The 23,401-nt window shown below is 43.5% G+C and overlaps 8 protein-coding genes across 8 annotated transcripts; 4 read left to right on the forward strand and 4 right to left on the reverse strand.

The window, feature by feature from the left end:
• Positions 1-519: 519 nt before the first annotated feature.
• Positions 520-1,745, reverse strand: EAE98_008072 (uncharacterized protein; the record flags this gene model as incomplete). The annotated part of the gene is made up of 3 exons (XM_038955695.1): positions 520-871; positions 956-1,581; positions 1,659-1,745. 3 exons carry the CDS (start codon positions 1,743-1,745, stop codon positions 520-522), a joined length of 1,065 nt encoding a protein of 354 aa, XP_038807989.1.
• Positions 1,746-2,294: 549 nt separating this feature from the next.
• On the reverse strand, positions 2,295-3,747 carry EAE98_008073 (uncharacterized protein; the record flags this gene model as incomplete). Its single annotated transcript, XM_038955696.1, has 3 exons — positions 2,295-3,278; positions 3,336-3,636; positions 3,692-3,747. 3 exons carry the CDS (start codon positions 3,745-3,747, stop codon positions 2,295-2,297), a joined length of 1,341 nt encoding a protein of 446 aa, XP_038807990.1.
• Positions 3,748-5,177: 1,430 nt separating this feature from the next.
• Positions 5,178-7,319, forward strand: EAE98_008074 (uncharacterized protein; the record flags this gene model as incomplete). Its single annotated transcript, XM_038955697.1, has 1 exon — positions 5,178-7,319. The coding sequence occupies one exon, from the start codon at positions 5,178-5,180 to the stop codon at positions 7,317-7,319; it is 2,142 nt and encodes a 713-aa protein (XP_038807991.1).
• Positions 7,320-8,710: 1,391 nt separating this feature from the next.
• EAE98_008075 (uncharacterized protein) lies at positions 8,711-10,918 on the reverse strand (the record flags this gene model as incomplete). The annotated part of the gene is made up of 1 exon (XM_038955698.1): positions 8,711-10,918. The coding sequence occupies one exon, from the start codon at positions 10,916-10,918 to the stop codon at positions 8,711-8,713; it is 2,208 nt and encodes a 735-aa protein (XP_038807992.1).
• Positions 10,919-12,681: 1,763 nt separating this feature from the next.
• EAE98_008076 (uncharacterized protein) lies at positions 12,682-13,437 on the forward strand (the record flags this gene model as incomplete). The annotated part of the gene is made up of 3 exons (XM_038955699.1): positions 12,682-12,814; positions 12,935-13,293; positions 13,384-13,437. 3 exons carry the CDS (start codon positions 12,682-12,684, stop codon positions 13,435-13,437), a joined length of 546 nt encoding a protein of 181 aa, XP_038807993.1.
• Positions 13,438-15,900: 2,463 nt separating this feature from the next.
• EAE98_008077 (uncharacterized protein) lies at positions 15,901-17,204 on the forward strand (the record flags this gene model as incomplete). Its single annotated transcript, XM_038955700.1, has 2 exons — positions 15,901-16,096; positions 16,159-17,204. The coding sequence occupies 2 exons, from the start codon at positions 15,901-15,903 to the stop codon at positions 17,202-17,204; spliced, it is 1,242 nt and encodes a 413-aa protein (XP_038807994.1).
• Positions 17,205-20,155: 2,951 nt separating this feature from the next.
• On the forward strand, positions 20,156-21,589 carry EAE98_008078 (uncharacterized protein; the record flags this gene model as incomplete). Its single annotated transcript, XM_038955701.1, has 4 exons — positions 20,156-20,312; positions 20,646-20,890; positions 20,957-21,063; positions 21,115-21,589. The coding sequence occupies 4 exons, from the start codon at positions 20,156-20,158 to the stop codon at positions 21,587-21,589; spliced, it is 984 nt and encodes a 327-aa protein (XP_038807995.1).
• A 672-nt stretch (positions 21,590-22,261) lies between these two features.
• Positions 22,262-22,685, reverse strand: EAE98_008079 (uncharacterized protein; the record flags this gene model as incomplete). Its single annotated transcript, XM_038955702.1, has 3 exons — positions 22,262-22,372; positions 22,402-22,434; positions 22,491-22,685. 3 exons carry the CDS (start codon positions 22,683-22,685, stop codon positions 22,262-22,264), a joined length of 339 nt encoding a protein of 112 aa, XP_038807996.1.
• Positions 22,686-23,401: the final 716 nt, after the last annotated feature.

Raw genomic sequence — 23,401 nt, forward strand, 5'->3', positions numbered from 1 at the left:
TTAATAAAGTTTTTAGTCTGAAAAAATGTGGTTTATAATGTGAGAAGTGGTGAAGATTGTATTAGAGGAATTATTGAGGATGTGAAATGTTATGAATATTGGATACAATAGATGTATCTAGCGAGGCGAAGGAGCGAAGAAGGGACTTGTTCTCTTCGTTTGTAGATTTCGGTTGAGTGAAGATATATAGTATTGTACTGTAGAGATTTCTCCTTCATGTTATGTGTCAGTGGGTAGATTAATGCTCGCAGGGAATTTTTGAAGCGGTTCAGAAAATAGGAATATAATTAGGTGTGATATTTTACACTTTGTATGCTTTGAGTTGTACATAGATAGATGTTATCATTTCTGTTTGCTTAATCATTATAATGTAGATATCTCTATTCTAGCAGATATGTGGACGTCGATTGTATCCGCCATTTTCACATGAGCCTCACACCCAAAACGCCAGCTGCCTGCATGATTCCCATGCATGTGCATCCCAATCTCCCCTCGCTCCCACTCATTTTCTCACCTGCTCTACTCGACTTCCATGGCCATCAGCCACTCCTCGCTCACCCTCATAAATTTGGCTACAAAAGCTTCGAGATGGAAAATGACCTTCGTACCCGTCTTACACCTGTGTTCATAAAATGCAGCCCATTTGACAATATCGCTCTTCAACGCATCATCCACCAATGGCATGAGTTTCCATGTTAGGGTTTTGAGAATGGTTGTGGCGGGGATACAATGTGTGAGGAGATCGTAAAGTTGGGCTCGGATTTTGAGGATCTGGGCCGGAGTGTGTTCGACTGTCATGCTGTGCGCGATGGTTGAGAGAAGTGCTTCCCAGTCAGGTGGTGGGATGGGGGTGTTCTCTGTTATTGTCTCGCTGGTGCTAGTTAGTGTGATATCTCTTGCAAAAGTATATATAGTAGAAAGAATGATAGGCGTGAAAAGGGTAGATAAAACATACTTTTGCGCATGTGCTGCTTCATACATCAACAGCGCTCTCCTCAGATTTCTACCACTCTCCTTGGCAACTCTTTCCAAGAATCCTTTACTGACTCCCCACCCTTCCCTCTTTCCACTCGTCTCAAGCACCTTCACAATATCTCCCTCAGTTGGTGCTCCCACCCTGACCAACAACGTTCTACTCCTAATCGGTCCAATAATCCCCGAGGTACTATTAGCCACCAGAATCAATCTAACATTCCCACTATATTTCTCCATCGTTCTTCTCAGCGCCGCCTGAGCATCACGACTCAACCCATCCGCCTCATTAATAACCACCACCTTAAACCTCTGCTTCGCACTCTGATCCACCTGCTGCGTCTGCGCCACTTCTTTAAGCAATTCCGAAATCACAACACGGTCATAATTTCCCACATCCGAAGGCGTAATTTCCAAATGATAGAGTGAAGAAACAATATTGAATTCGAGTTTTCGCGACGAAGATGCCAATGCGAAGACACGGGAATCGATTTTTATTTTCTCGACGGCGGGCCCATAGAGTTCTTTAAGAGTACAGACTATGCGAGTTTTTTTACCTGCGCCGGAAGGTCCGTAGAGAAGTAGATGAGGGAAGTCGCCGGATTGTGCCTAGATATGATCGCCATTGTGAGTATGTGCAGCATCAAGTATATAGAAAGGGTAATTGAAGAGATTGGTAAACCTACAAGAGATCTTAAACGATTAGAAAGATCGTCATGGTAGGTCAGTTGATCAAGAGACCGAGGACGGTGCTTATCTACAATGAGGGCCATGTTGTAAATTTGTTGTAGGATTTGGAAATTGAGGGTTGATTCAGTTTGGTTTCTGGTTTGAAAACCTTCTGGAGACGCGATGAACGCGTTTCGCGTAAAGCTGTTTTGCGGGGAACCACGTGAAAATCCATGTTAGAAGGTACCTAAGTTCAAAGGGGTTCTAACTTCGATCTGATGCTCGAGTAAAGGATTTTTGTTAATTCAGAATCAGCTTATTATATTGAGCTCATATACATGATTCGGAAAATGTTATCTATGAGGCTGTCTTTCCAACTCCTCAAGGTAAAAGGCAGGAGGATGATGAAAGTCCATTAAGTGATTTGAAAGCAAATGGTGTGAATTCAAAAAGTCTATCTAATTCTACAAAAAAATCTAAGTTCAAATAGTTCCTCCGATGCCCCTTCTTTATGATATGATCTCTAATAATGCTATAATGTAAAACGCCGACGCTTGAGCCAAGACCGCTAGGTATCTTTTAGAGAAAACATGATAAAAGTAAATTTCCCACAACTTCTTCTGTCTTCAACCGAACCTCCTGCTCGGCCCCAATCACAAAATAAACTCCTCATCCAACCAATGCTTTAATACAATTCTTCCCTCATCAAAGCTCGGTTTGTCAACCCTAACAATAATAGCTGCATGACTATGTCTGACCTTGTGAATGAAAACCGGGTACTTTCGCCAACCTACCTTATCTAATGCTTCTATCATTTTGAATTGATATGGTGCCAATGCCAAAGTAGGAGCAACTACACCGGATTTCTCTGGGTCGGCAATTTCGCTATGGAAAGATTTAGTCCGTTCCCTGATCAGAGGAGATGAAGCTGATGCCTCTTCAGAGTCCGAATCAGAAGGCGTATTGAGGTATTCGTTGTCTTGGGTGGCATTGAGGTTCTCATACACATCTTCGACGGTTTCACGCATACTATTGATGAGCAGAGGGAATCGATAGTCATTTGGTTGAATGCCGGCTAAACCTTGTTCGTGTAGACGAATGCGTTTGCTACTGCGGACAGTCTGAACGGCGGAATTCAAAAGGAAAGCGACGACACCGAATGGGATGAATACGACCAATGCTGCAAATAGAGGAAGATTTCCCAAGGTCTTCTTTGTGCTGGCCATGAAGCTCGTATTGGCATGTAGACTAGACTTGTCCAAAGGGGAAACTGGGTTGTGCCTGTCTAGAACAACATCTTCGTAACCTTCTACATAGTTTATTTTGACATTATCCGGATTTGAAAATGGATCGGTGCTTGCAATTCCAGTAGTGTAGTAAACGGCGCTTCGATCGTTGACAATGTTTGAATATAGCGTCCTTCTCTCGAACTTGGCTAATCCCTTTAGGAAGATTGATTCCGGATCTGCCAGGATCTCAAGTAGTGGCCTTCCTGTATCTCTAAACTTGTCTATCGTAAATAATTGTCGCCCGGAAGTTGACAGAGTTCTTGCGCCCAGGACGTTCCAGATGTGATTGAGAGATCCTTTTAAAGGTGTGCGGACACCAAGATGTGGGCTAGCAAAGGTGGTAATATTCTGTATATCGGAGTCAGATAGTTCACATTAACTCCCGCGTTCAGTATACCAACATACCACTGGTTTGATCTTATCGAAGAACCCCTTGCTGTCAAGTAAGCCGACAGAGTAACGGGCCACAAGGCCACCCAAGGAATAGCCAACGATGGAGAACCTTGTAATTACTTGACCCTCTCTCGCAAGCTTCTCGACTTCTTCCTCTATCTCTGCAGTCACTCGCTCGCCACCCAACTCAATCCCATCATATGTAAAGCTACCACTGTTGCGTTTTGCGACCAATATATGAAGGACATCCTCGGAATGTTTCGCTCGTAAAGATTTTGCCACTGACTCCAAATGAACTGGATTTCCCCAAAGTCTGTTCTGTCAGTATACAATGAGTTGCAGAGAGATGAAACATGTACAACACTCACCCATGAACAAGCACGCAGAGATGCTGAGCATCACGGCTGCTACCGGTATAATCCATAACTTCGTTGCTGAAGAAGGCCCGGTCCAAAGAAGATAAAGAGAAGGGTAACAATGTGACGATGGGGGTTGGAATGCTAGTAGTGAGAAAGCGTCTCTAAAGACACTTTCCAACCACTAACAATAAGCACACAGTCGTCGCGTGCTCGGGCTTTTGGATGTCCGGCGTATGTTTGAATGTATGATGCGTTCTTTACAGGGATATCTGCAGCCTGGAATGCGGTTTTCAGGGTGTGCACAGCCTTGTGAAGATTATTTGGGGATATCCAGAATAGAAAATGGGAGAATAGAGAAGAGATGGAAATTCTATTTATGAAGATGACAATGACAATGACGATGAGAGTGAATGCAACGAAAGAAATATTCAGAAGAACAGGCTCTACTGACTTACCCAGGCAGGTACTGTCAAATGATATATATATATCCAGATGTGATTGTGATAACGACTGCTCATAGGTGGGTTCTCTCCTTCCTTGGCTTCCTCCACCAACAGATAGATAACATCGATAGCGTTGATAAACCGACCAAAGATTAGAGGAACGATAGACATACCGGTATCTCAAAGATATCTCAAAGATATCTCAGAGGGTATCATTCATAGATTCCACTGCAGAAGTAGTGGCTTGTCGACTACGATTCCGAGATTGTGTGCATCCATCCCCGATTCCCCGATTTGCCAGTCAGGAGGTACATATTGTTAACCGGTACATGAATTCTCGGAAGCCACCAAGGTAGATTAGATTCTCTGTTGAATTGATGGACTCAAAGTCCTTAATCATTCGTTGCCTGCCCAGGTCGTCTGGTCGTGTACTGTATTGCTCAAAGGCTAGCGACGTGAGATGATAGCCGAACAGCTGTTGCAGTCTGAACCATCGGAGAGAGCCTTGATAACACACTGTAGAAACAATGAACATCAATCAATCCATTCGATCGCATTAAACACCACGTGTACGCCTTCATTCACATTCATCACCAACTAAAGGAAAGGAAGGAAGGGAAAGGAAAGAAAAGGCAAAAGCAAAAGAAAAAGAAAAAAGGAAAGAACCCCAACTAGGAAGGATAGAGCTGCGAGTACCGACTTGATCGCACCTCGTTGTTCAACCTACCAATTGGCAAACAATCTCACAAACAAACAGCCTTTTAAGGTTCACGTGATATCTATCGCAAACACATGGTATTTTCTATTCGATTTGGAAGCCCAGGAGATTCTTTACCTTTTTTCAAAGAATTCATTACAACCTGGTGAACTCTTGAATAACTTGACGATAGCTCATCTTCATGCGAAATTTCTCATTGTCCGAAAGTTACGTCCATCATGAAAAGGGGATGGTCGAGTGAATAGCTAGCTTCTTCAACAATCCCATATCAACTTCATCTTTTATCAAACTTTGATTCTTTCGCAATCGCATATTCCCTCTACAACCCCTCAAGATGTTTACTACCAAGGGTCTTTTTTCGCAAACCAAATGCCCAAATCGAGATAAGTGTCTGATTCCAAGATGCATATTTTCACATGATCATCGCGTCGTTCAAGCAGTATCAAATGGGATAGCACAAGTAAAAGCTACTCAGCAAGTCAATGGAAGTGATGGTGATCAGGATGGACAGCGAAAACGTCAAAAGATTGGTTATGGAGAAAGAAGTACGACACCAACAACTGAGCCACCACTTTCAATACCGACCTTAAAACCAGCCATCACTGCACAGAAAGCAGTTGATAACAAAGCCACTTCAATACAAACATCGAAATCCACGTCGATAGCTCGACGTGAGATTTCACCACCACCATTACGCCGCAAATCCCAAAATGGTACATCTACAGCATCTACATCATCTATACCCGCTAGTTCAGCTATTTCAAACAATATAACACCCCAAAAACAAAACGCGCCAGCAACAAGCAAAGTCCAGAAAGTGGTGTCAACTCCGTTCAAGAAGCCCGAGAAGCAAGAACCTCTCAATCCACGGGCACGCAAAACTGCGCCAGCTGTTCACAACATCCGGCTCAGACTTGTTCAAGCTCTACATGACCAGTTGAAGCGTCTCAATTCCGAGCTGTCTAATGATGCAAACGATGAAGAAAAGGAACTTGTATTTTCAGATCAAGGATTGATCACAAGGGCATTAGATATGGAAGAAGCTGCTTGTGAAACACCTACTATCTATTCCAATGTTGTCAAGAATAAAATCATGGTCTACAAGAGAATGACTGTTGCGCAATGGAAAGAAGAGAGAGCCAGAGAGATTATCAAGGAGAAAGCCTCGAGAGCACCTATTTCAGATACGCCAGCCAAGAAACCTGAGGGACCGCCAAAACCAATCGAGACAGGTCTAACTCCAGAAGAAGAATTAGCTATACTCCCAAGACTCTATACTCCCGTAACAGAGTTATCACAGCACGGATATGTCACCAACGTTCCCACGCCTGCAGAAATTGAAATGGCAAAGAGCGGTATGGAAGCATCAAAAGGCTGGGAAGTTTGCGATCGTTGCAAAACACGTTTTCAAGTATTCCCGGGTCGTCGAGAAGAAGATGGTATGCTCGCATCTGGTGGCTGCTGCACTTATCACTTCGGAAAACATTATTGGAAAGATCGTTCTTCGCTCGACCCCAAAGCCAAACGCGAGAAGAAATGGCGATGTTGTGATCAAATTATCGGAGAGACGTCAGGATGTACCACGGCCGATCACCACGTCTTCAAAGTGACCGAGGTCAAGCGTCTAGCTGCGGTATTGAATTTCGCAAAGACTCCCGAGAATGAAGCAGACCCGCCCATTCCTACTCAACCCGTCTGCATCGATTGCGAAATGGGCTACACAGTCCACGGCCTCGAACTCCTTCGTCTGACCGCCACCTCCTGGCCTTCAGGCTCTCCCCTTCTCGATGTCCTCGTCCGTCCTTATGGCGAAATTCTCGATCTCAATTCCCGCTATTCAGGCGTCTACCCACAAGATATCACATCCGCCATCCCCTACTCTTTTCCCGGCTCGCAACAAATCGCCCAAAGCAAAGGAAAACTCCGCATCGTAGACTCACCTGCCATAGCCCGCACTCTTCTCTTCTCCTTCCTCACTCCCTCAACTCCAATCATCGGTCACGGTCTAGAAAATGATTTGAACGCCACCAGATTCATTCATCCAACTATCATTGACACGGCTTTATTGTTTCCCCACAAAGCAGGACTGCCCTATCGAAATGGCCTTAAAATGCTCATGCAAACTCTACTGAATCGAAATATTCAAATGATTACCTTTACGGATGGAAAAGCAGATGGCCACGACAGTAAAGAAGATGCAAACGCGGCAGGCGACCTTGTTAGATTCCGAGTAGGCAAAGAGTGGGAAAAGATGCAGCGAGCGGGCTGGAAGTTGAACAATGGCATCTTCGAACCCCCCGAAAATAACGCGGATGCGAAGAGTGGAAAGTGGTTGTTGGGAGACAAGACATTTGGAGAAAATGATGGAAATGCGGAGGGAGAGGATAAGTCAGATGTGCAGCATGTAAATGAAGAGAGAATCGTAGTAGGTGTCTCTGCGGGCTCGAAGAGACGTAGAGAGGAGATGGAAGATTGAGATGAGATGAGATGAGATGAGATGAGATGAAATACATAATCAACAAGAAGCAGTACATTCTCATCTCCCTACCATCTCTACAAATTCTTAACATAGATAGAGAATTAAGGCGCTCAGGGTGGGTATCAAAAAAATAGGTGCTGGAAGGATAATTGATTACATGGCCCTGCAACTTCTTCAATCGTCTTCTTTGGGTATATGGATTTCTTCATAGCATGCACGTATCTAGATACCTTTTTATTTACTTGCTTGTTTAATGCATACATACATACATACCTACATACATACCTACATACCTAGGTACATATATACCCCATTCTACACATACACAGAGAACTGGATGACCTCGGGAGCGTTTGTCGATAGGTAGTATAAGTTAGTTACTAGGTAGTTTGTTAGCTAGCAGGCATTTTTAATATAATGAGATGAGATGTTACTTTGTGGTGTGGTGGTGGGGTTTATAATTCTAACTCTATATCTATCTATCGATTTATCGATTTATATATATAACTATCACCACATCCAGATCTGATATTTGATATTTGATATTTCATATTTGATATCAGCAAATATATATATATATATATATCCATATACCAATTAGATATGCAGTAATAATAGATAGAAACCTACCCAGACAATTGGTTTTTTTCTTCACAGTATATTTATCTATCTATCTGTTCATTTATCCATTCATCTAGGTATCACCTAGGTATGCACATTTACATTCACATTCATCACCCTCACCCTCACCCCTCAATTTCTTCTCTTGCAAAATAAAGTAATAAAAAAAATATATCTTGGTATCATTGCTAATCATACACTACAATCGCGTCACCACATCTATTCATCCATCCATCCATCCAGCATTCATCCATTTATTCATCAATTCATCTATCTCTGACCCCTCAGCATCCAGGTAGGTATCTCTAAAACAAACCAAACCAAACCAAACCACACTGCATTACAATGCGGTCAGAAAATAACAAGCGACGACCAAAAATATGAATTCTCTTTTCTATTATCCATGGAGAACATGCTTTAACCATATATGCAGCGTGAGTCATTTTAAAAACCGTGACTGTGTGTAGTCCAAGTCTAGTGATCTTCCAAGTCCCGTTTTTACGTCGAAATCATATGTGGTATGATACGATACGAATACCAAATCTATCGACCAATTTCAGTTCCAAATCAGGAATATAAAAAGAAGTACTAGAATGATATATGGAAACCTGAAGGATATTTGTATACAAGTTGTCGGGTGTCGGGTTGAAGTACTCTACAATGCACATGCGAGGTTTTGACAAAGCATAAAGCCGCATCAGTCCATCATCACGACATTATATCATAGTCCAAGTCCAAGACCCGAGCAACGACTCCGTAGAAGGAGATTAGCGACGACCTCGTGGAGCACCTCGAGCAGGTCCGCCTCCGCCTCTACCGCGATAGGCTTTACCACGACTTTGACCACCACCTCTAGGGGGGTTGTTTCCAGATTTATGCTTCGGCTTATTCTTCTCTGCACTGCCGCCACCGCCACCACTACCACCACCTCTACGACCGCCACGGCCACCACGGTTTCCAGAAGGTCTACTATTTTGGTTGCCGCCAGTATTGCCTTGGAATTGAAAGGGGGGAGCTTGGTTGAAAGATTGCATTGCACCAGCTTGGGAGAACTGGATGTGGCCATTTCTAGGGGCCATATTGACTTTGGGTTGGATGAAACCTTCGTCATCATCGCTGTCATCCAAATTAATGGGATCATTGGCCTTTCCCTTGATGGTGAAGCCCTTCTTTCCGCGATTCGGAATTGAATAGTCATTACCTCCTAGAGAAAGAGAGTCATCATAACTATTGGGACCATCAAGAAATTTCTCCATGTTGCTAGTCGACCAAGACTTCCCGCCAGAAGCAGGTTTACCACGATATAGTCCACATTCAGGGCCAAAGTGACCTGGACGACCACAAAAGTAGCAAAAAGCTAGAATATTGTGAACCTTTTTAATCTCATTCGGATCAGGAAGGAAACTTCTCCAGATTACATGGCATTGATCCTCAAGATGACTTGTAGATTGACATGTATTGCATTTGTCATCATCTTTGACAGCACGCAGCTTTTCAGGACATTGTAAGGTCTGATGGCCCACTTCTCTACACTTACCACAGATCGTAGTCCGAGGACAAGCTGGAGTGAGATGATCCCCCTTACTGCCACAAGAAGAACAAGCATTGTCGGAACATACACTTCGATCATGTCCACTTGAGCCACAGATCAAGCACTTCCTAAGGATGACACCGTCGGTGGATGGGAAATATTTCAGAATTGCAGCATGGTCCTCTGGAGGTATTCTCGGATGTAAACCCGTTTCGCGTGTCGCCTCAAATTCATGATCAACATCGGCATCAGTAGCAGTACCACCATGTGATGGAACTTCCATTTCAATTCCGGCTACTGAGTCCGACGAACCATGATCCATCTGAACTGACCCGGCTTCAGTGGAAATTGCGCGATCTCTGGTTGGATCGATAGCATTTGTAACTAGGGCGGGAGCAACCCGAGTGGATTCCTCGCCATTCGATTCTGTTATCAATTTGGAAGTCGAGGCATTGTTCTGTTTCACGGGAGCTTCATCTTTGACTGAATCGTCATTGGTAATTGCCGGGGAAGCGTTTTTGTCATAATGATTTGTCGCGCGGGCTAAAGTTGGTGGACCCTTTTTAGCATTCTTGAGAACCTCAATTGGAGACGGAGCTTCTGCCACAAGAGAAGACATAAACTGTTCTTTTTGTGGTATGTGGTTGTAAAAATAAGACAAGTAACTTTTGACGGCAGCCTTAGCACGTTTGTCTGGTAACGCACGCCCAAAGAATTCGTTGTTTTGCATGAGCGAAAGAAGGACATCAGAATAGGTGATATCCTTACTCGTGATGGGTTTGCCTTCCTCACTGTAAAGCTCTTGCAACTGAACATCACCGCCGCCGAACGAATAGCATCCTACAGGTTGATCCTTTCTCATTGGAGTTGGGTAAAAAGTCAAACCCTCTCCAATAAACTTCAGGCAGCTCTGTTGAAATTCTTCCGGCACTGGCCAACCATGAAGATCTATTAAAGCGGAAACATCTTGAGTATATGCTTCCATCAGAGCCAGTTGTTTATCCTCCCCAAGCTTGTTAAATTGTTTTTTGGTCATCGGCTTTTGCTCAGATCGACCCTGAGATTTTTCAATGGTATTATTTGGGATATGTTCTGGCTGCTTCAAGGGAGTGCTTTGTGACGGCGGTGGTTTCTTGCTCTTGAAAGATGTTCGCAGTCCACTCTGTACGCCTTGGTTCCAGGTTGCCGGTGATCCAGCTTTTGCTTCAGACGTAAGAGTGCCTATCGAATCCTTTGGCAATGGCGAAGATGTGAGATCGACCTCAACTTTGGCAGGTTCGTTGGAAGATGGCTTTGCCCTCTTTCGAGGTTGACTTGCAGATTCATCTGAAGAAGAATCAATTGTGACAACTTCTCTGCCTTGATCCGAGGATGATTGTAAAGCACGTTTCCTTCCAACCACGTTCGATCGCGAATCGACTACATCTTCTGCTGGTGAATCCATGTTTGATGATGCTCCCCTGGTAGATCAAAATCAAAACAGAAATCAAAGCGAGAGGACGCGACATCCACAGGTTGATTCGAATGTGCGAATGCGTATGAGTAGAGGTATAGGTATGGGTATGGGCAAAAGGCGCGAGGGTTGTACTGTTGGTAGTACTCTTTTGCGAGCGGGGTCCTAGAAGAATTAGTGAAAGCTGCTGAGAGATATTCAATTATCTTTGTGCAACATGAAGAACAGATTCAAATGACCAAGAGAATTCTTGAGGATTGAATAGCTTTCCCATATAATCGGAAGAAAGATTATCTCCTCGAAGTCCTCATATATCGGTGAATTATTGGTTGTATAGTATCGTCGCAAACATGCGATACTTGGGTAGCTCACTCTGTCGGGACTGTGTAAATAGAAGTTGTCTCAAAATTTAATAATGCGAGTTTCTGATATCACGAAAATAATTATTTCGGGAAATTATTATCGGTCTCGGTGCGGAGGTTTGATTGGTCGAAGGGTGGATGTATTGTTCATTTCGGTGAAACTAACTATAAATGGAAATAATCCCTGAAGATTGACCCTTGCTATTGGCTCCTTTTTAAAAGAACATTCCAAAGAGATTCTCGATTCATTTTTGCCTTGGATCGAATTTTATTTTTGGCCTTATGATTTATATTTATATTATATTACCTATATTATTCATATTACCTACCTACCTACATATACATACACATACATTATCTGGATACTACACTACTAGGTAAATCATACCTACCTAGTCCTCCGTCCTCCAGTCCAGTCTCTACCCAAGGATTATTAAAGAAACATCCCGCTCGAGCAAAATATACTTTGAATACCTACCTAGGTACTCTCGTACTGTGCCTGCCCAGGTATCGACTTACCCTTATATTACCTTCATTCTGCCTACTCGAGCTACTCTACTATCACGGAAAAGTTAGTCCGATCAGACTTCCGAGCATTAACCCCATCCCCATCTCCATCTCCCCAAGAACACCAAGACCGAAGGACGACTAAAAACAGAACAACAACACCATATAAGAATATCACCAAACCCCCCCCCCCATTCGCCCCCCCAATCCTCATCATCCACCACATATCTCTACATCTTACATTCTATACAGCAACTTAAGTCGTCGTCTCTGTGGACTCGTTTTCCATCTTCATTTATCCTTCTCCTCCCTCGTTACGCCTCCCGCCTCAAGCTTGAGGTCCCCTACACTTTCACAAGCTCCAGCTTCCCTCTACAGTTCTGTTGAGACCTTCTGATTATTGGCAAGTTCAATTCGAATCGGATCTCAATCATTCTCGTTTCCTTCTATCTACAGTCTCTCGTTTCATCAACATTTAAACTGCCTCGCAATTAGGTACTCAGAAGTAAGCCCCTAACTCTCTCCAAATTCATGCACATGCATACCTAGGTCGGTACCTGGGTCGATATCTCAATGCTTTCCGAGATCCGCATTTCTCACTTTGCTTACTGCACTGAATTACATGAAACATCCAATGAGCTCATCGCTGACGTTGTAACTATAGCTAGAACCCTTCGACAGCCGCCATCAGATCTTTCATATCCCTTCTCCAAATTCGAATATAAATCTTAACATTACGACAAGACGCTCTCTCGGAGGCGTTTCTTAACCTTCAAAATTCCTTCCGCAACCACCGCCAAGCTGTCTTCCCCACTCCTCCTCCCTCGCACAGTCTCGTACGACGCGAGTTCAAATCCACCTCGTCCAAGTGGCCCATATCGAACAATGAGTGAGCAAAAGGTTGGACGAAGGAGGCGGTCGAGCAGTTTGCTATATCAGGAGCCACCGGAGACAATTGAGCACATGAGTGATCAAGCGGCATTACCCAATCTTAATGCCAACTGGGTGAACGCAAAAGGTCAGAAATTCCTGGATTCGATTGTGTGCGATGTAGCAATTGGAGCATGTTTTTTGGCATAATTTCTACGTGGGATATGAAGTATATTGAGTTCTCAATGCTAATTACTTCGTTCAATAGGTGCCTGGACCATACATCTGGTTTTAATCGCATGCCTCAAGATTCTTTTTGATATAATTCCTGGTGTTTCCCAAGAGACATCTTGGACATTAACAAATATATCATATATGTTTGGTTCTTTTCTCATGTTTCATTGGGTCCGTGGTGTACCATTTGAGTTCAACGCTGGAGCCTACGACAATTTGAACATGTGGGAACAAATTGATAATGGAGCTCAATACACGCCTGCAAAGAAGTTTCTCATGAGTGTACCAATCGTTTTGTTCCTAATTAGTACTCATTATACCCATTACGACCTCACTTACTTTATCATCAACTTTCTCGCCGTTCTCGGAGTTGTGATACCAAAATTGCCTTACGTAAGTTTTTCTCAACCAAAATTTCCCTCTTCAAATTCTCATATTGGAGATATTGAATGTTGAAACATTATATTGATATGCTTTTCTCAGAGCCACCGAACTAGAGTTGGTCTATTCTCAGCGCCAGAGGACAGTTACAGATGATACGAAATGATATTTGAAAGTACGTCGAAGTACATGATTGCATCCAATTAGGCGTTTGTTTGTACAATATCTTGAGGCTTCACTTTTTTTTTCATTTCAGATAATGATGAGAATACACTGGTTAACACAAAAGAATCCGGACCCGGTGAACTGTATCTAGAAATAGGGATGGAGTTTAGGTACATTTACAATTCTTGGCTATCTTTCTAAAAATTGTTCTAATACGGATTTGATCTTTTTATCTTCTTCTCCTTTTTCCTTTCGTGAATGTATTTTCCCTTGACGAGCAGTCATTTGGTAAAGGTGACGCTCTTTTTCCTTTAGAAAACCTATTGATTTTTGACAAGGAGACTTGCCCTGATGAGCCATTGGCATTTAATAACGGGGACGGTGTTTTCCACAACATGTCCTATTGGTATTGGTGAACTTGGTAAAATTCAATGGCTTTTTTATTTTTCTTCCAAAATCGAAACTTTGAAGTTGTTCAAATTCGGTATTTTTGTCGGATACATTTCCCTTACGGAAGACCCGGAATCAAAGTTCAATACCCTTCTTGCCTGAATACTTACTTAGTAGTAGTAGTATGTAATTCTGCCGGTCCCCCGTTGGACTTTACTCCGTACAGGAAGCGAAATCTTTGGAATGATCAAGGCATTGCTTGACTCTTGATACACGTGGTTTCCATGACGTTCCTCTCTGAACCAATCGAAAGCATGAGTATACGAGAGTTTGTCATGAACTTTGATAAGTACTATGTAAGCCAAGAAGGTGAACGACTAATAATTCAAGTTTTCCCAGAAAGGAAACCGTTGCAAGAGAAAACTTTAATGCGTTCACCAAACCCACAGACATCCTCCTAGTCTCTGGGGGTTTTAACACTAAATCCCTCAATCAAACTTTAAGTCATGGTGACCACTGACCAGCCAGTTCTGATTGTCGAATCTGGATCTACTGATGATCTGATACCGTTATCATGGCCGTGGTTGTCGAGACAATACTAGTTAGTACTGGCTTTAGTCAATTACGTTTGAATTGAGGATTCAAAACATCTTTCAAGATATTGCCGTGCCGACAATGCCCACTACTCATGAGGAACTTGCTAGTTTTACTTTCCTCACTCATAAGCTTTACGTCAGTAAGGTTTATCAATATTCACACGCATTGTATATACTTTCATCAGGTCAGGAACGGGTATCTGTTGAACTGATGCTAACCTCATTTGTTTCCGATGGCTAAGTCAGGAAGGAAACTTTAGGCGGTTAATAGCTTGAGTCCCATGAACTACCGAGAACGCTAATGAATATTCCACCCTAACTCAATCTTGTCGGGAATATCATCAACTTCTCTCCAACCTCTTTCTTTTTGAACGAACTAATTCAAAGATGCCAGTTGTTGAAAATGCATCCCGTGAGTTTCCGATGAGAATGGTCTAACCTGGGGATCCATCATATTCTTGGGTATTCTCGAATACACACCGGACATGACTCCGGTATCCTTGGGATCATGTTTTGCATCTCACAGTTAATTATCCATTATCAACCATTCGCTCTTTTGGGAGTCTAACCAGAATCTATATCGCCAAGTGGAACAAATTCATAGTGGAGAAAATGTTTTCTACAACCAAAATTTGAATTGAAGATGAATCTTCCAAGACAGAATCCGCGGTGCTGGAATGGAGCCATAACCTTGTATGGCATTCATCAAATGGCATGCCAGTTTCTGGGTTTTGAGAATGGCAATCACTAGTGAAACTCCACTTACCCATGACGCTTGATTGTGAGAATTGGCTCAAGAACCAAGTGGGTTTTTTGAAGAGTTTTTACCCCTAAGCACTCGATGCACTTACCTAGCTTTACATTGATATTCCTCTAAATTCCTCTCCCCACACTCTAAAGTATTGACATCCAAGATCAACCGGATCCCGCTCGGCACCATTGGTCCATACAATCATTTCGAATGTCAAGAAACCAGATTGATTGATGATTTAGAGCGATCGACTTTGACAACTCCTGTCCATTACCGCAAGCTTCACCCGAGTGCACGTCACTTCCTAGATTTCTCCAGACCAGGCTCTGATCGTCGCACGATCATGACCAATTACATTTTCACTTGATATCGTACGTCTCTGATCTGCTCTGGTAAGACTGCACTTTGGTCGAGCTTCAATAGCCATTGTTACCTGGCGTATAGTCCATGAGCTACCAGTAGTTCTTATCAATAGTGTCTGTTAGTGTTCATGTCGCCATTGCTGGAATATGGTATCATCACTATGACGCTGGCTTAAGACGCTAAACTTTATGGTGTGATGAATTTACTTAAATATCGATTCTCCCTTCAAAAGTTTGAAGTATTTCTGCTTATTCTGGCAGTCAATCGTTTCTAATTCACAACACTCCCTTCTCTTCACAATACATACTTCCCTTTACAACACCCCCTTTCCTTCGCAAAACACACTCAGTCACGATGAAGCTCAACTTATCCCAGGCAGCTGCTATCCTCGCATTCTGTGGAGTTGCTACCGCACAAAACTCCCAGAATGGCCAAGTTAATGGTCAAGTCAGTGGCCAAGGTAACATCGTAGCTCAAGGTGCTGCAGGTGCTAACGGCAACGGCGCCGGTGCTGCTGCAGGCGCTGATAGCAACATTGCTATCCTTCAAGGTATGTCGTCAAAGTTTCCCCCAAAAGGGTCTATCAAATAGTGAATAATCTAACCTCCTCAGGTAACACCAACAACGGTGGTAACGTCCTCGTCAACCAAGGTAATGCTTCATACATTACTCAAATCGTTAACGCCTACGCCACCTATTTGCCTGCACCTACCACCATCACTCACCAGAACTCTGTCGTTACTGTAACAAAACCAGGATGGGTCACCATCACTGCTTGCCCAACTGGCTGCACCATCATCAACAAGGTTGACACACCACCTACTGTGACCCCAGTTGGACCAGTCATCTCTAAGACAACTGGCCCCGCTTACTCAACTGCCAATACCACAGCAGTCCATGTTTCCTCAACTGTCAAGACCACACCAGTCCCTGTTTCTTCAACTCTCAAGACCACAACAGTCGCTGTTTCCTCAACTGTTCAAACTACTATTGCCAAAATCACAACAGCACCTGCTTCCTCTGTAGTTCCAGGTGTCGTCTCCGTTGTCCCTATTTTCAGAAACGGAACTATCACTGCCGCTACTGTCCCAGCTGTTGTACTTACCTCAGCTCGTGTCTCCAATGGAACCGTTGTTGCTACGGCTGGTTCCGCTGGTCAGACTCAAGTCGGTCAAGCTGGTCAAGCTGGTTCCGCTGGTCAAGCTGGTCAAGCTGGTCAAGCTGGTTCTGCCGGTCAAGCTGGTTCCGCTGGTCAAGCTGGTTCTGCAGGTCAAGCTGGTTCCGCTGGTTCCGCTGGTCAGGCAGGTCAAGCCGGTCAAGCTGGTTCTGCAGGTCAAGCTGGAGCTGGTCAATCTGGAGCTGGTCAATCTGGAGCTGGTCAAGCTGGTTCTGCCGGTCAATCTGGAGCTGGTCAATCTGGAGCAGGTCAAGCTGGTTCTGCCGGTCAAGCTGGAGCTGGTCAAACCGGAGCTGGTCAAGCTGGAGCTGGTCAAACCGGAGCTGGTCAAGCTGGAGCCGGTCAAGCTGGATCAGGTACAACCTCATCCAATGGCCCCAACACTAGCGGTCCAGTCACCTTCCAAGGTGCTGCTTCGCTCAACGGTGTCAGCGCTGCTGCAGCTCTCGCTGCCGTTGCTGCCATCGCCATGGCCTTGTAAGTAATACCTTCCCAACCTTCTCGCAACAATGTTCACATTGCGGGAGGGCTGTCTCTAATCATCATGGTTGAGACAGGGGTGAGGAGTCTGGGGGTTTGATATTTCACTGGAGTTTCGGGGAAAGGATGGGGGATACAAACGTTATTATAATCTAATATTGGGTTGCTAATTAAATCTGGGTTTTTTGGGGGGTGGGCGGGGCGTTCCGGGTATCCTGCTGTTTCTCGCTAATAATATTAGCGATACGGCAGTGATTTGAGGTATACAAAAGTTCAAAAGTGGACTTGGGTTTTGGGAGGCATTTCTCTTGTCAAAAATCTGATCATCGTGAGCGATGGACTATGGAATCCGTGGCACTATATGTTCAGATTTTTGAAGTGGTCCGCGAGTATCGAGGCAAATCGATGCGAGTGTCTCATGACACGATCAGACCACTTTGAGAAATGCCGTTGCTATATGTTCAGAATTTTGGAGAGATCCGCGAGTATCGATTTGCCTCGATGCGAGTGTCTCATGACACGATCAGATCACTTCGAGAAACGACATTGGAGTTTTGGGGGACACTCGCCACGGGGCTTGAGTATTGGGGGCGTCACGGTTCGAGATATAATTATCAATGGGAAGAAAGTACGTCCGTCATGGGATCGAAAACGGGAAAAAATGGGGAAAAACGATAAAAATCAATTATAAAAAATATATCAACGCCGAGAGGAAAAGAAAGTACGTCCATGGGGATCGAAAAGGAAAAAATCGAAAAACAAAACCAAAAAAGCAGAGGCAAAAAACATAAAAAGTATGCATGGGCAACCGTTTCAGGGGGACCCATACCAAAAACAAGTGGAAAATAGATGAAGAAAATCACAAAAAAAGGGGATGTTTATCAATAAAAACCATTTAAAAAAATCTTTGTGTTCGGACATGAAGTGTTTGGATTGTGAAATGCTAATCTCAGGGGTGGCTATTGGGGGTTTTGAGTGTAGGTGTTCAAGTGAAATCAACACTCCGCACTCTCTCGTCTGATCAACTAATCCCCGGAATATGGGTATCGTAACTGACATGTTAATGTGTCATGCATGATGCTTGCAGGGGTAATGGGTTAGGATCTGCAAATCGCGCGGATTAGAGAGAGGTAAGTCGGATATGGGGGAGGGGCGTTTTGGATGGGGCGTCTTGGTATGGGGTTCTGGTTTTTTTCTGTCTGGCGGTTTGTGGAAAGATGTTTTTGGTGGCGTTTCTATACAGGGGTCTCGTACGGGTTACATGTATTACATATACATGTCGCACTCTCTCGTTTGGATCCATTCTTCATAATACGAGTATCATTGATTGTCATGGATTTTGCCATGTCTGGTACTCGTAGGGCAATGGGTTGAGAGAGATAAGCTGATGACTTGTGGAAAGATGTCTCTGGTCAATTTTCGACGGCATCAATGGCACGCACATTCAACATCATTATCGACTGCTTTATCAATGGCGTTTCGGCAAAGGTGTTCCGGCAGAGGCGTTCTGGAAGAGGTGTTCAGGGGTTGTATTCGAAGAGCATATGCTCGGTCGGGTATGTCGCACTCTCTCGTCCAATTGACTAATCCCCGGAATCCGGTATCATAGGGGTATGATACTTGCAGGGGTAAAGATTGGGACCTGTACATGCCTCAGAGTATTGAGTGTTGGTGGTGATATGTCTGTATGTCACTCATCATACTCGGTTATAATACTCTGTAGCAACTATAGATTAGAGAGGGGTAAGTCGGGGGCGTGGTGGGATGGCGTTGGGATATCACTTGTAGGCTGGACAGCGATAGGATTCTCTCGGGGATGGGGAGTGAGAGAAACGAGTATTATCTCGTGAATCCCATTGCTGTTTATTGTATAATATTCAATGTATAATACTTGGTTTGGGGTTAGGGGGATTATGGGGGTTTCACTTGAGGGTAAAGGGATAGGCGTTATGGTTGGTAAAAGGGGCATTGGGATCTTGGGGTTGGGTGGTAGGTGGTGTTGATGGGAGACTGGGGCGTTTGGGTATGGGTATAGGGAGGGAAGGGGCGCAACGGTTGAGGATTATAGGGGGATTAGATATAGGCGACTTTACCTAATTCAATACCGACACCTCAAAATATTTACTGTGTTTGAGTGACTGTGATTCTGGCTATGATCAAAGTGGAATGTAGAATCTATTTCTATACTCTTTATGATGCGAGGTGGGGTGCTGAAAGTTCTCGAGGCCATTTAGATGAGTATATTTATATGAGTAAGGTTATGAACCAGTCAAATTAGGAATAATAGAGTTCAGTTGAAATACAATAAAATCAATCTTGACAAGAAACAAACAAAGAAGTTTCACCCCATTTTCACATCAACACCTCCTCTCACACATCACCACCTTTACCCCGCAATTAGCAACCCCACCGAGCCCACAATAGTCTCACATCCACCTCTATCAAACGAGCGATATCTAAGCACCGCGTCTTGGGATAACTACGGAAGCACTATTTTATCTTCTCAATCAATCACATTACCTTCCATTACACACATGATTCTTATCAAAAGTTTCAGCACCACTGCTATCATCGTCTTATCTCGCGTCATCCCACTATCGTCGCACACCTCGATAGCTGAGATAGTATCCTTCCTTTAGGTAATATGTTTGCAACAGGTCGATCCACCATTTCGCTATCTACATCCACATTGGTCTGGTATTTACTGTACCTCTACGATATTTCAAGCTTGAATTGGCTGGCGTGTGTGGAAGAGTACTAGGTATATATATTGATATATCCAGGAACTCCGTGATCGGCTTGATATTCAACATCTGAAATCTGAAATTGCGATTGAGATTGAGATTTGAAGAGTGCTATATCTTTACTACGAAGATTGATCATTTGTTTATCATATGCTACCTTAAGATTATCTCCTGATAAGATAAAACGAAGAATAATACGCTGGAAATTATGGCACCCTCGGCGACTGAATCACATCTTCCTATTCAGAAGAAAACAGGGGAGGAGAGCATTTCAGTCGTAAAAGATGAGAAAGTCGAACATGTTCATGGTGGAGAGGATTTAACTCCGTTGGAGGCGATTAGTCATGGGGGTGTGGTTATGTCTGGTGAGTTATGATGGATTTTCCTTGTGTCTGGGGGGTTTCATGGGAAAGTGGGAGTAGTGGGTGCTGAAGTTGAGTGTCTTGTATTGTGGAGATGAGTTTTGGAGGATTGTGAAGTTAGGTGATGAAGGTGGTAGAAGGTATGGGAGTTACTGAGTGATACTGGCTTGCAATTGCAAGATATCATCATTCTGTTGGATGGTTAGTTTCTATCTGGGCTTGAGTATGCGGAAGGAATACACGAAGATAATCATATATGTCCATCTTCACTTACAAAATCTTTACTTTCTTTTTCTTCTTCAACCTCACTCGCTCATTCATTGACAATATTTCTAGGTATTCCAACCTTTCCGAATCATGCTGCTCATCGTCGCCACATTCTCATCCACATGGCGGCCGTCTTCCGAGACTTTTCACGTCGTGGTTTCACCGAAGGAATGGCAGGACATATCTCTGTCCGAGACCCAGAGTTTGAGAACTACATCTGGATGAATCCCCTCGGTCGACATTTCGGTCTGATGACTGCTGGTGATATGATGTGTTTAGATTTAGACAGTGGAAAAGTTGTAGGAGGAAATCGAGTACGAGTTTCCTTTCGCAAACCGTGAATATGAATATGGAAGATGTTGTCATTAACTCAATCACAGTCTCGTCCTGCCAATGCCGCTGGGTTTTTGATCCACTCTGCAATTCACAAAGCACGTCCTGACGTACATGCTATTTGTCATGCACACACAAATGCTGGTCGAGCATGGTGAGTCTCTTGTTCAGAACTTTACCACATACAAGTCTTAACAATACCCAGGTCCGTCTTCGGTCGACCCCTCGATATGCTCAACCAAGACATCTGCAACCTCCACAACAGCATCGCTGTCTACGCCTCCTACGGCGGCATCGTCTTTGCCTCTGAAGAAGGCGCCAACATTGCGCGTGCCCTCGGTCCCTACAACAAAGTAGCCATCCTCCTCAACCACGGCTTATTAAGCACCGGATCCACCGTCGACGAAGCGGGATTCCTCTTCGCGCTCTTAGACCGCGGATGCGAAATCCAATTGAAAGTCGAAGCGGCGGTGGGAGGAACCCGCGATGCGAATGGAGAGCTGAAGAAAGGAGTGCATGTGATTGAGGATGAGGAGGCAGCGTATAATTTCAAGATGGCGAGTGAGAAGAATGCGTTGTATGCGGAGATACAACCGGATCTGGAGTTTGAGATGGAGATGGCGGGGCCGGGGGTGGTGGAGAGGGGTGTTGAGAAGCAGATTGTGGATCATGGGTTGTGAGGAGAAGGAATTTGCAAGCGAGGAACTTGGAAGCGAGATGTGGGATTTTGGAAGTGCGAAATTGTGTGCATATGTAGTTACTTTTCTGTGGGTGTTTGGATTTCATTTATATGTTCCAACCAATCCAGATTATCTCTTTTCCCATCTGAAAAGTAAATCGTATGGAAATTTATCACTCATTGTAGGTGTAAAATTACAATCCCCACGCCCCTTTTCATAAAAAAAAATAAAAATAAAAATAGTATGCCCCCTTAACCCAGAACCCGCAAAACATTTCTTCATTGCTACTCACAAAAGCAGCGCAATATAACCACTCCCTCCCCTTTGACTCATAGAAGTCTTAACGCCTAATCTCGTCTTAGCATTTAAGTGTCTATGCCCATACCTAGCAATGAGAAGCCAACATGAACCCAGTATCTCTATGCAATACCAGCATCTATCCCTCACCAGCCCCTTAATCATTTTTGTCTCATCTCATGACTTCCACTTCCAATTCCAACAACGTGCTGTGCAGAATTGCTCCACGATCATCAAAGCGCCTTGGTATATCTTCAGAGCGTTGTTATTGGGTAGTCGAGAGTTTTCCATGCACATATAAGTACAATCGTAAGGGTTGTTGGTATAGTAAAAAACCAGAGGATTGAGAATGTACCAGTTCCTGTATAATAATATTTATTTGAAAAGATGTCGATTGTTAACGGAATAGCGATGATCAATGAGAGTAGCAGTATTAGGTGAAATTTTTGGAATAAGCTGAGCTCCTTTGGGATCATAGATAATAGCCTTTGAACCTGGGAATGTAGTAAAATTACACGGTCCTCTGTGATTCGTATACTTATGAGTTCCTATATATCATAGTAAGTATAAGCTGATTTCAATATCAGCTTGTATCATAACTCACCGGAATATCAGCCTTCTCTCGCTTTTTGGGATCCAGCATGATTGACTGCAGTGCGTAATAGATATCGATTGCCATGTCCTCATCTCCAAGAGATCGTGTCCAGGAGTTCAAAGATTTTGCATACAATAATCTTCCCGCCCCAGCAAATTGCGTGGCTTTAGATCTCGCATCTTCCCTTGTTGTGCGTGATTCCATAATTAAGAATCGCTCTATCCATGCGACTGCTTGCGCATGATCAGCATACCATGAAGGTATAGTATACGTCGTTTTTGGAGATATTAGATATGAGAAAAAGTGTTGATACAGAATAAATCCCAGCAGTTCAAGAAAATTTCTCCTTCTGTTGAAAGTTTCGAATTCTTTTTTGATTGCAATCATTTCGTTGATATTTTGTGAATGTAATGTAAATCAAAGTGTGTTAAAAATAAAGGAAGGTTCGATTGACATCTCCAATCCCTAGGTAAAAACATCCATTGTCACGGATCGCACCCAATCGCAGTTGCGATCGCTCACGTGCGCGCGTGCGCACGTGCACAATCACGTGTACATAGCTAGTATATAGGAGCGCTCTACGAGCGCTTTGCTCCCGATTCTGTAGTTGTAGATTCTAAGGATAAATTGTACCCTGCTCTCGCAGTTCTTCTAAGGCAAAGTGTCACAGTTAGAGATTGAAGATTGAAGATTAAGACTATCTATTAGTAAGTGATTTTGAGGGGGAGATTGATTAGATAGATAGATACCTAGGTAGATGAATGAATAGGCTTGAGATGTAGAGAATTCGGTTAGGGTTTTACTATATTATATACATTTAGATAGATAGATAGATATAGTTATATATTGAATATATATAAATGTAGGTATGTATATTCCAATTTAAATAATGAGTTTTAATATATAGATCTGATTTATTC

This window comes from Botrytis deweyae (assembly GCF_014898535.1).
Source record: "Botrytis deweyae strain B1 chromosome Unknown BDEW_020, whole genome shotgun sequence".
NCBI lineage: Eukaryota > Fungi > Ascomycota > Leotiomycetes > Helotiales > Sclerotiniaceae > Botrytis > Botrytis deweyae.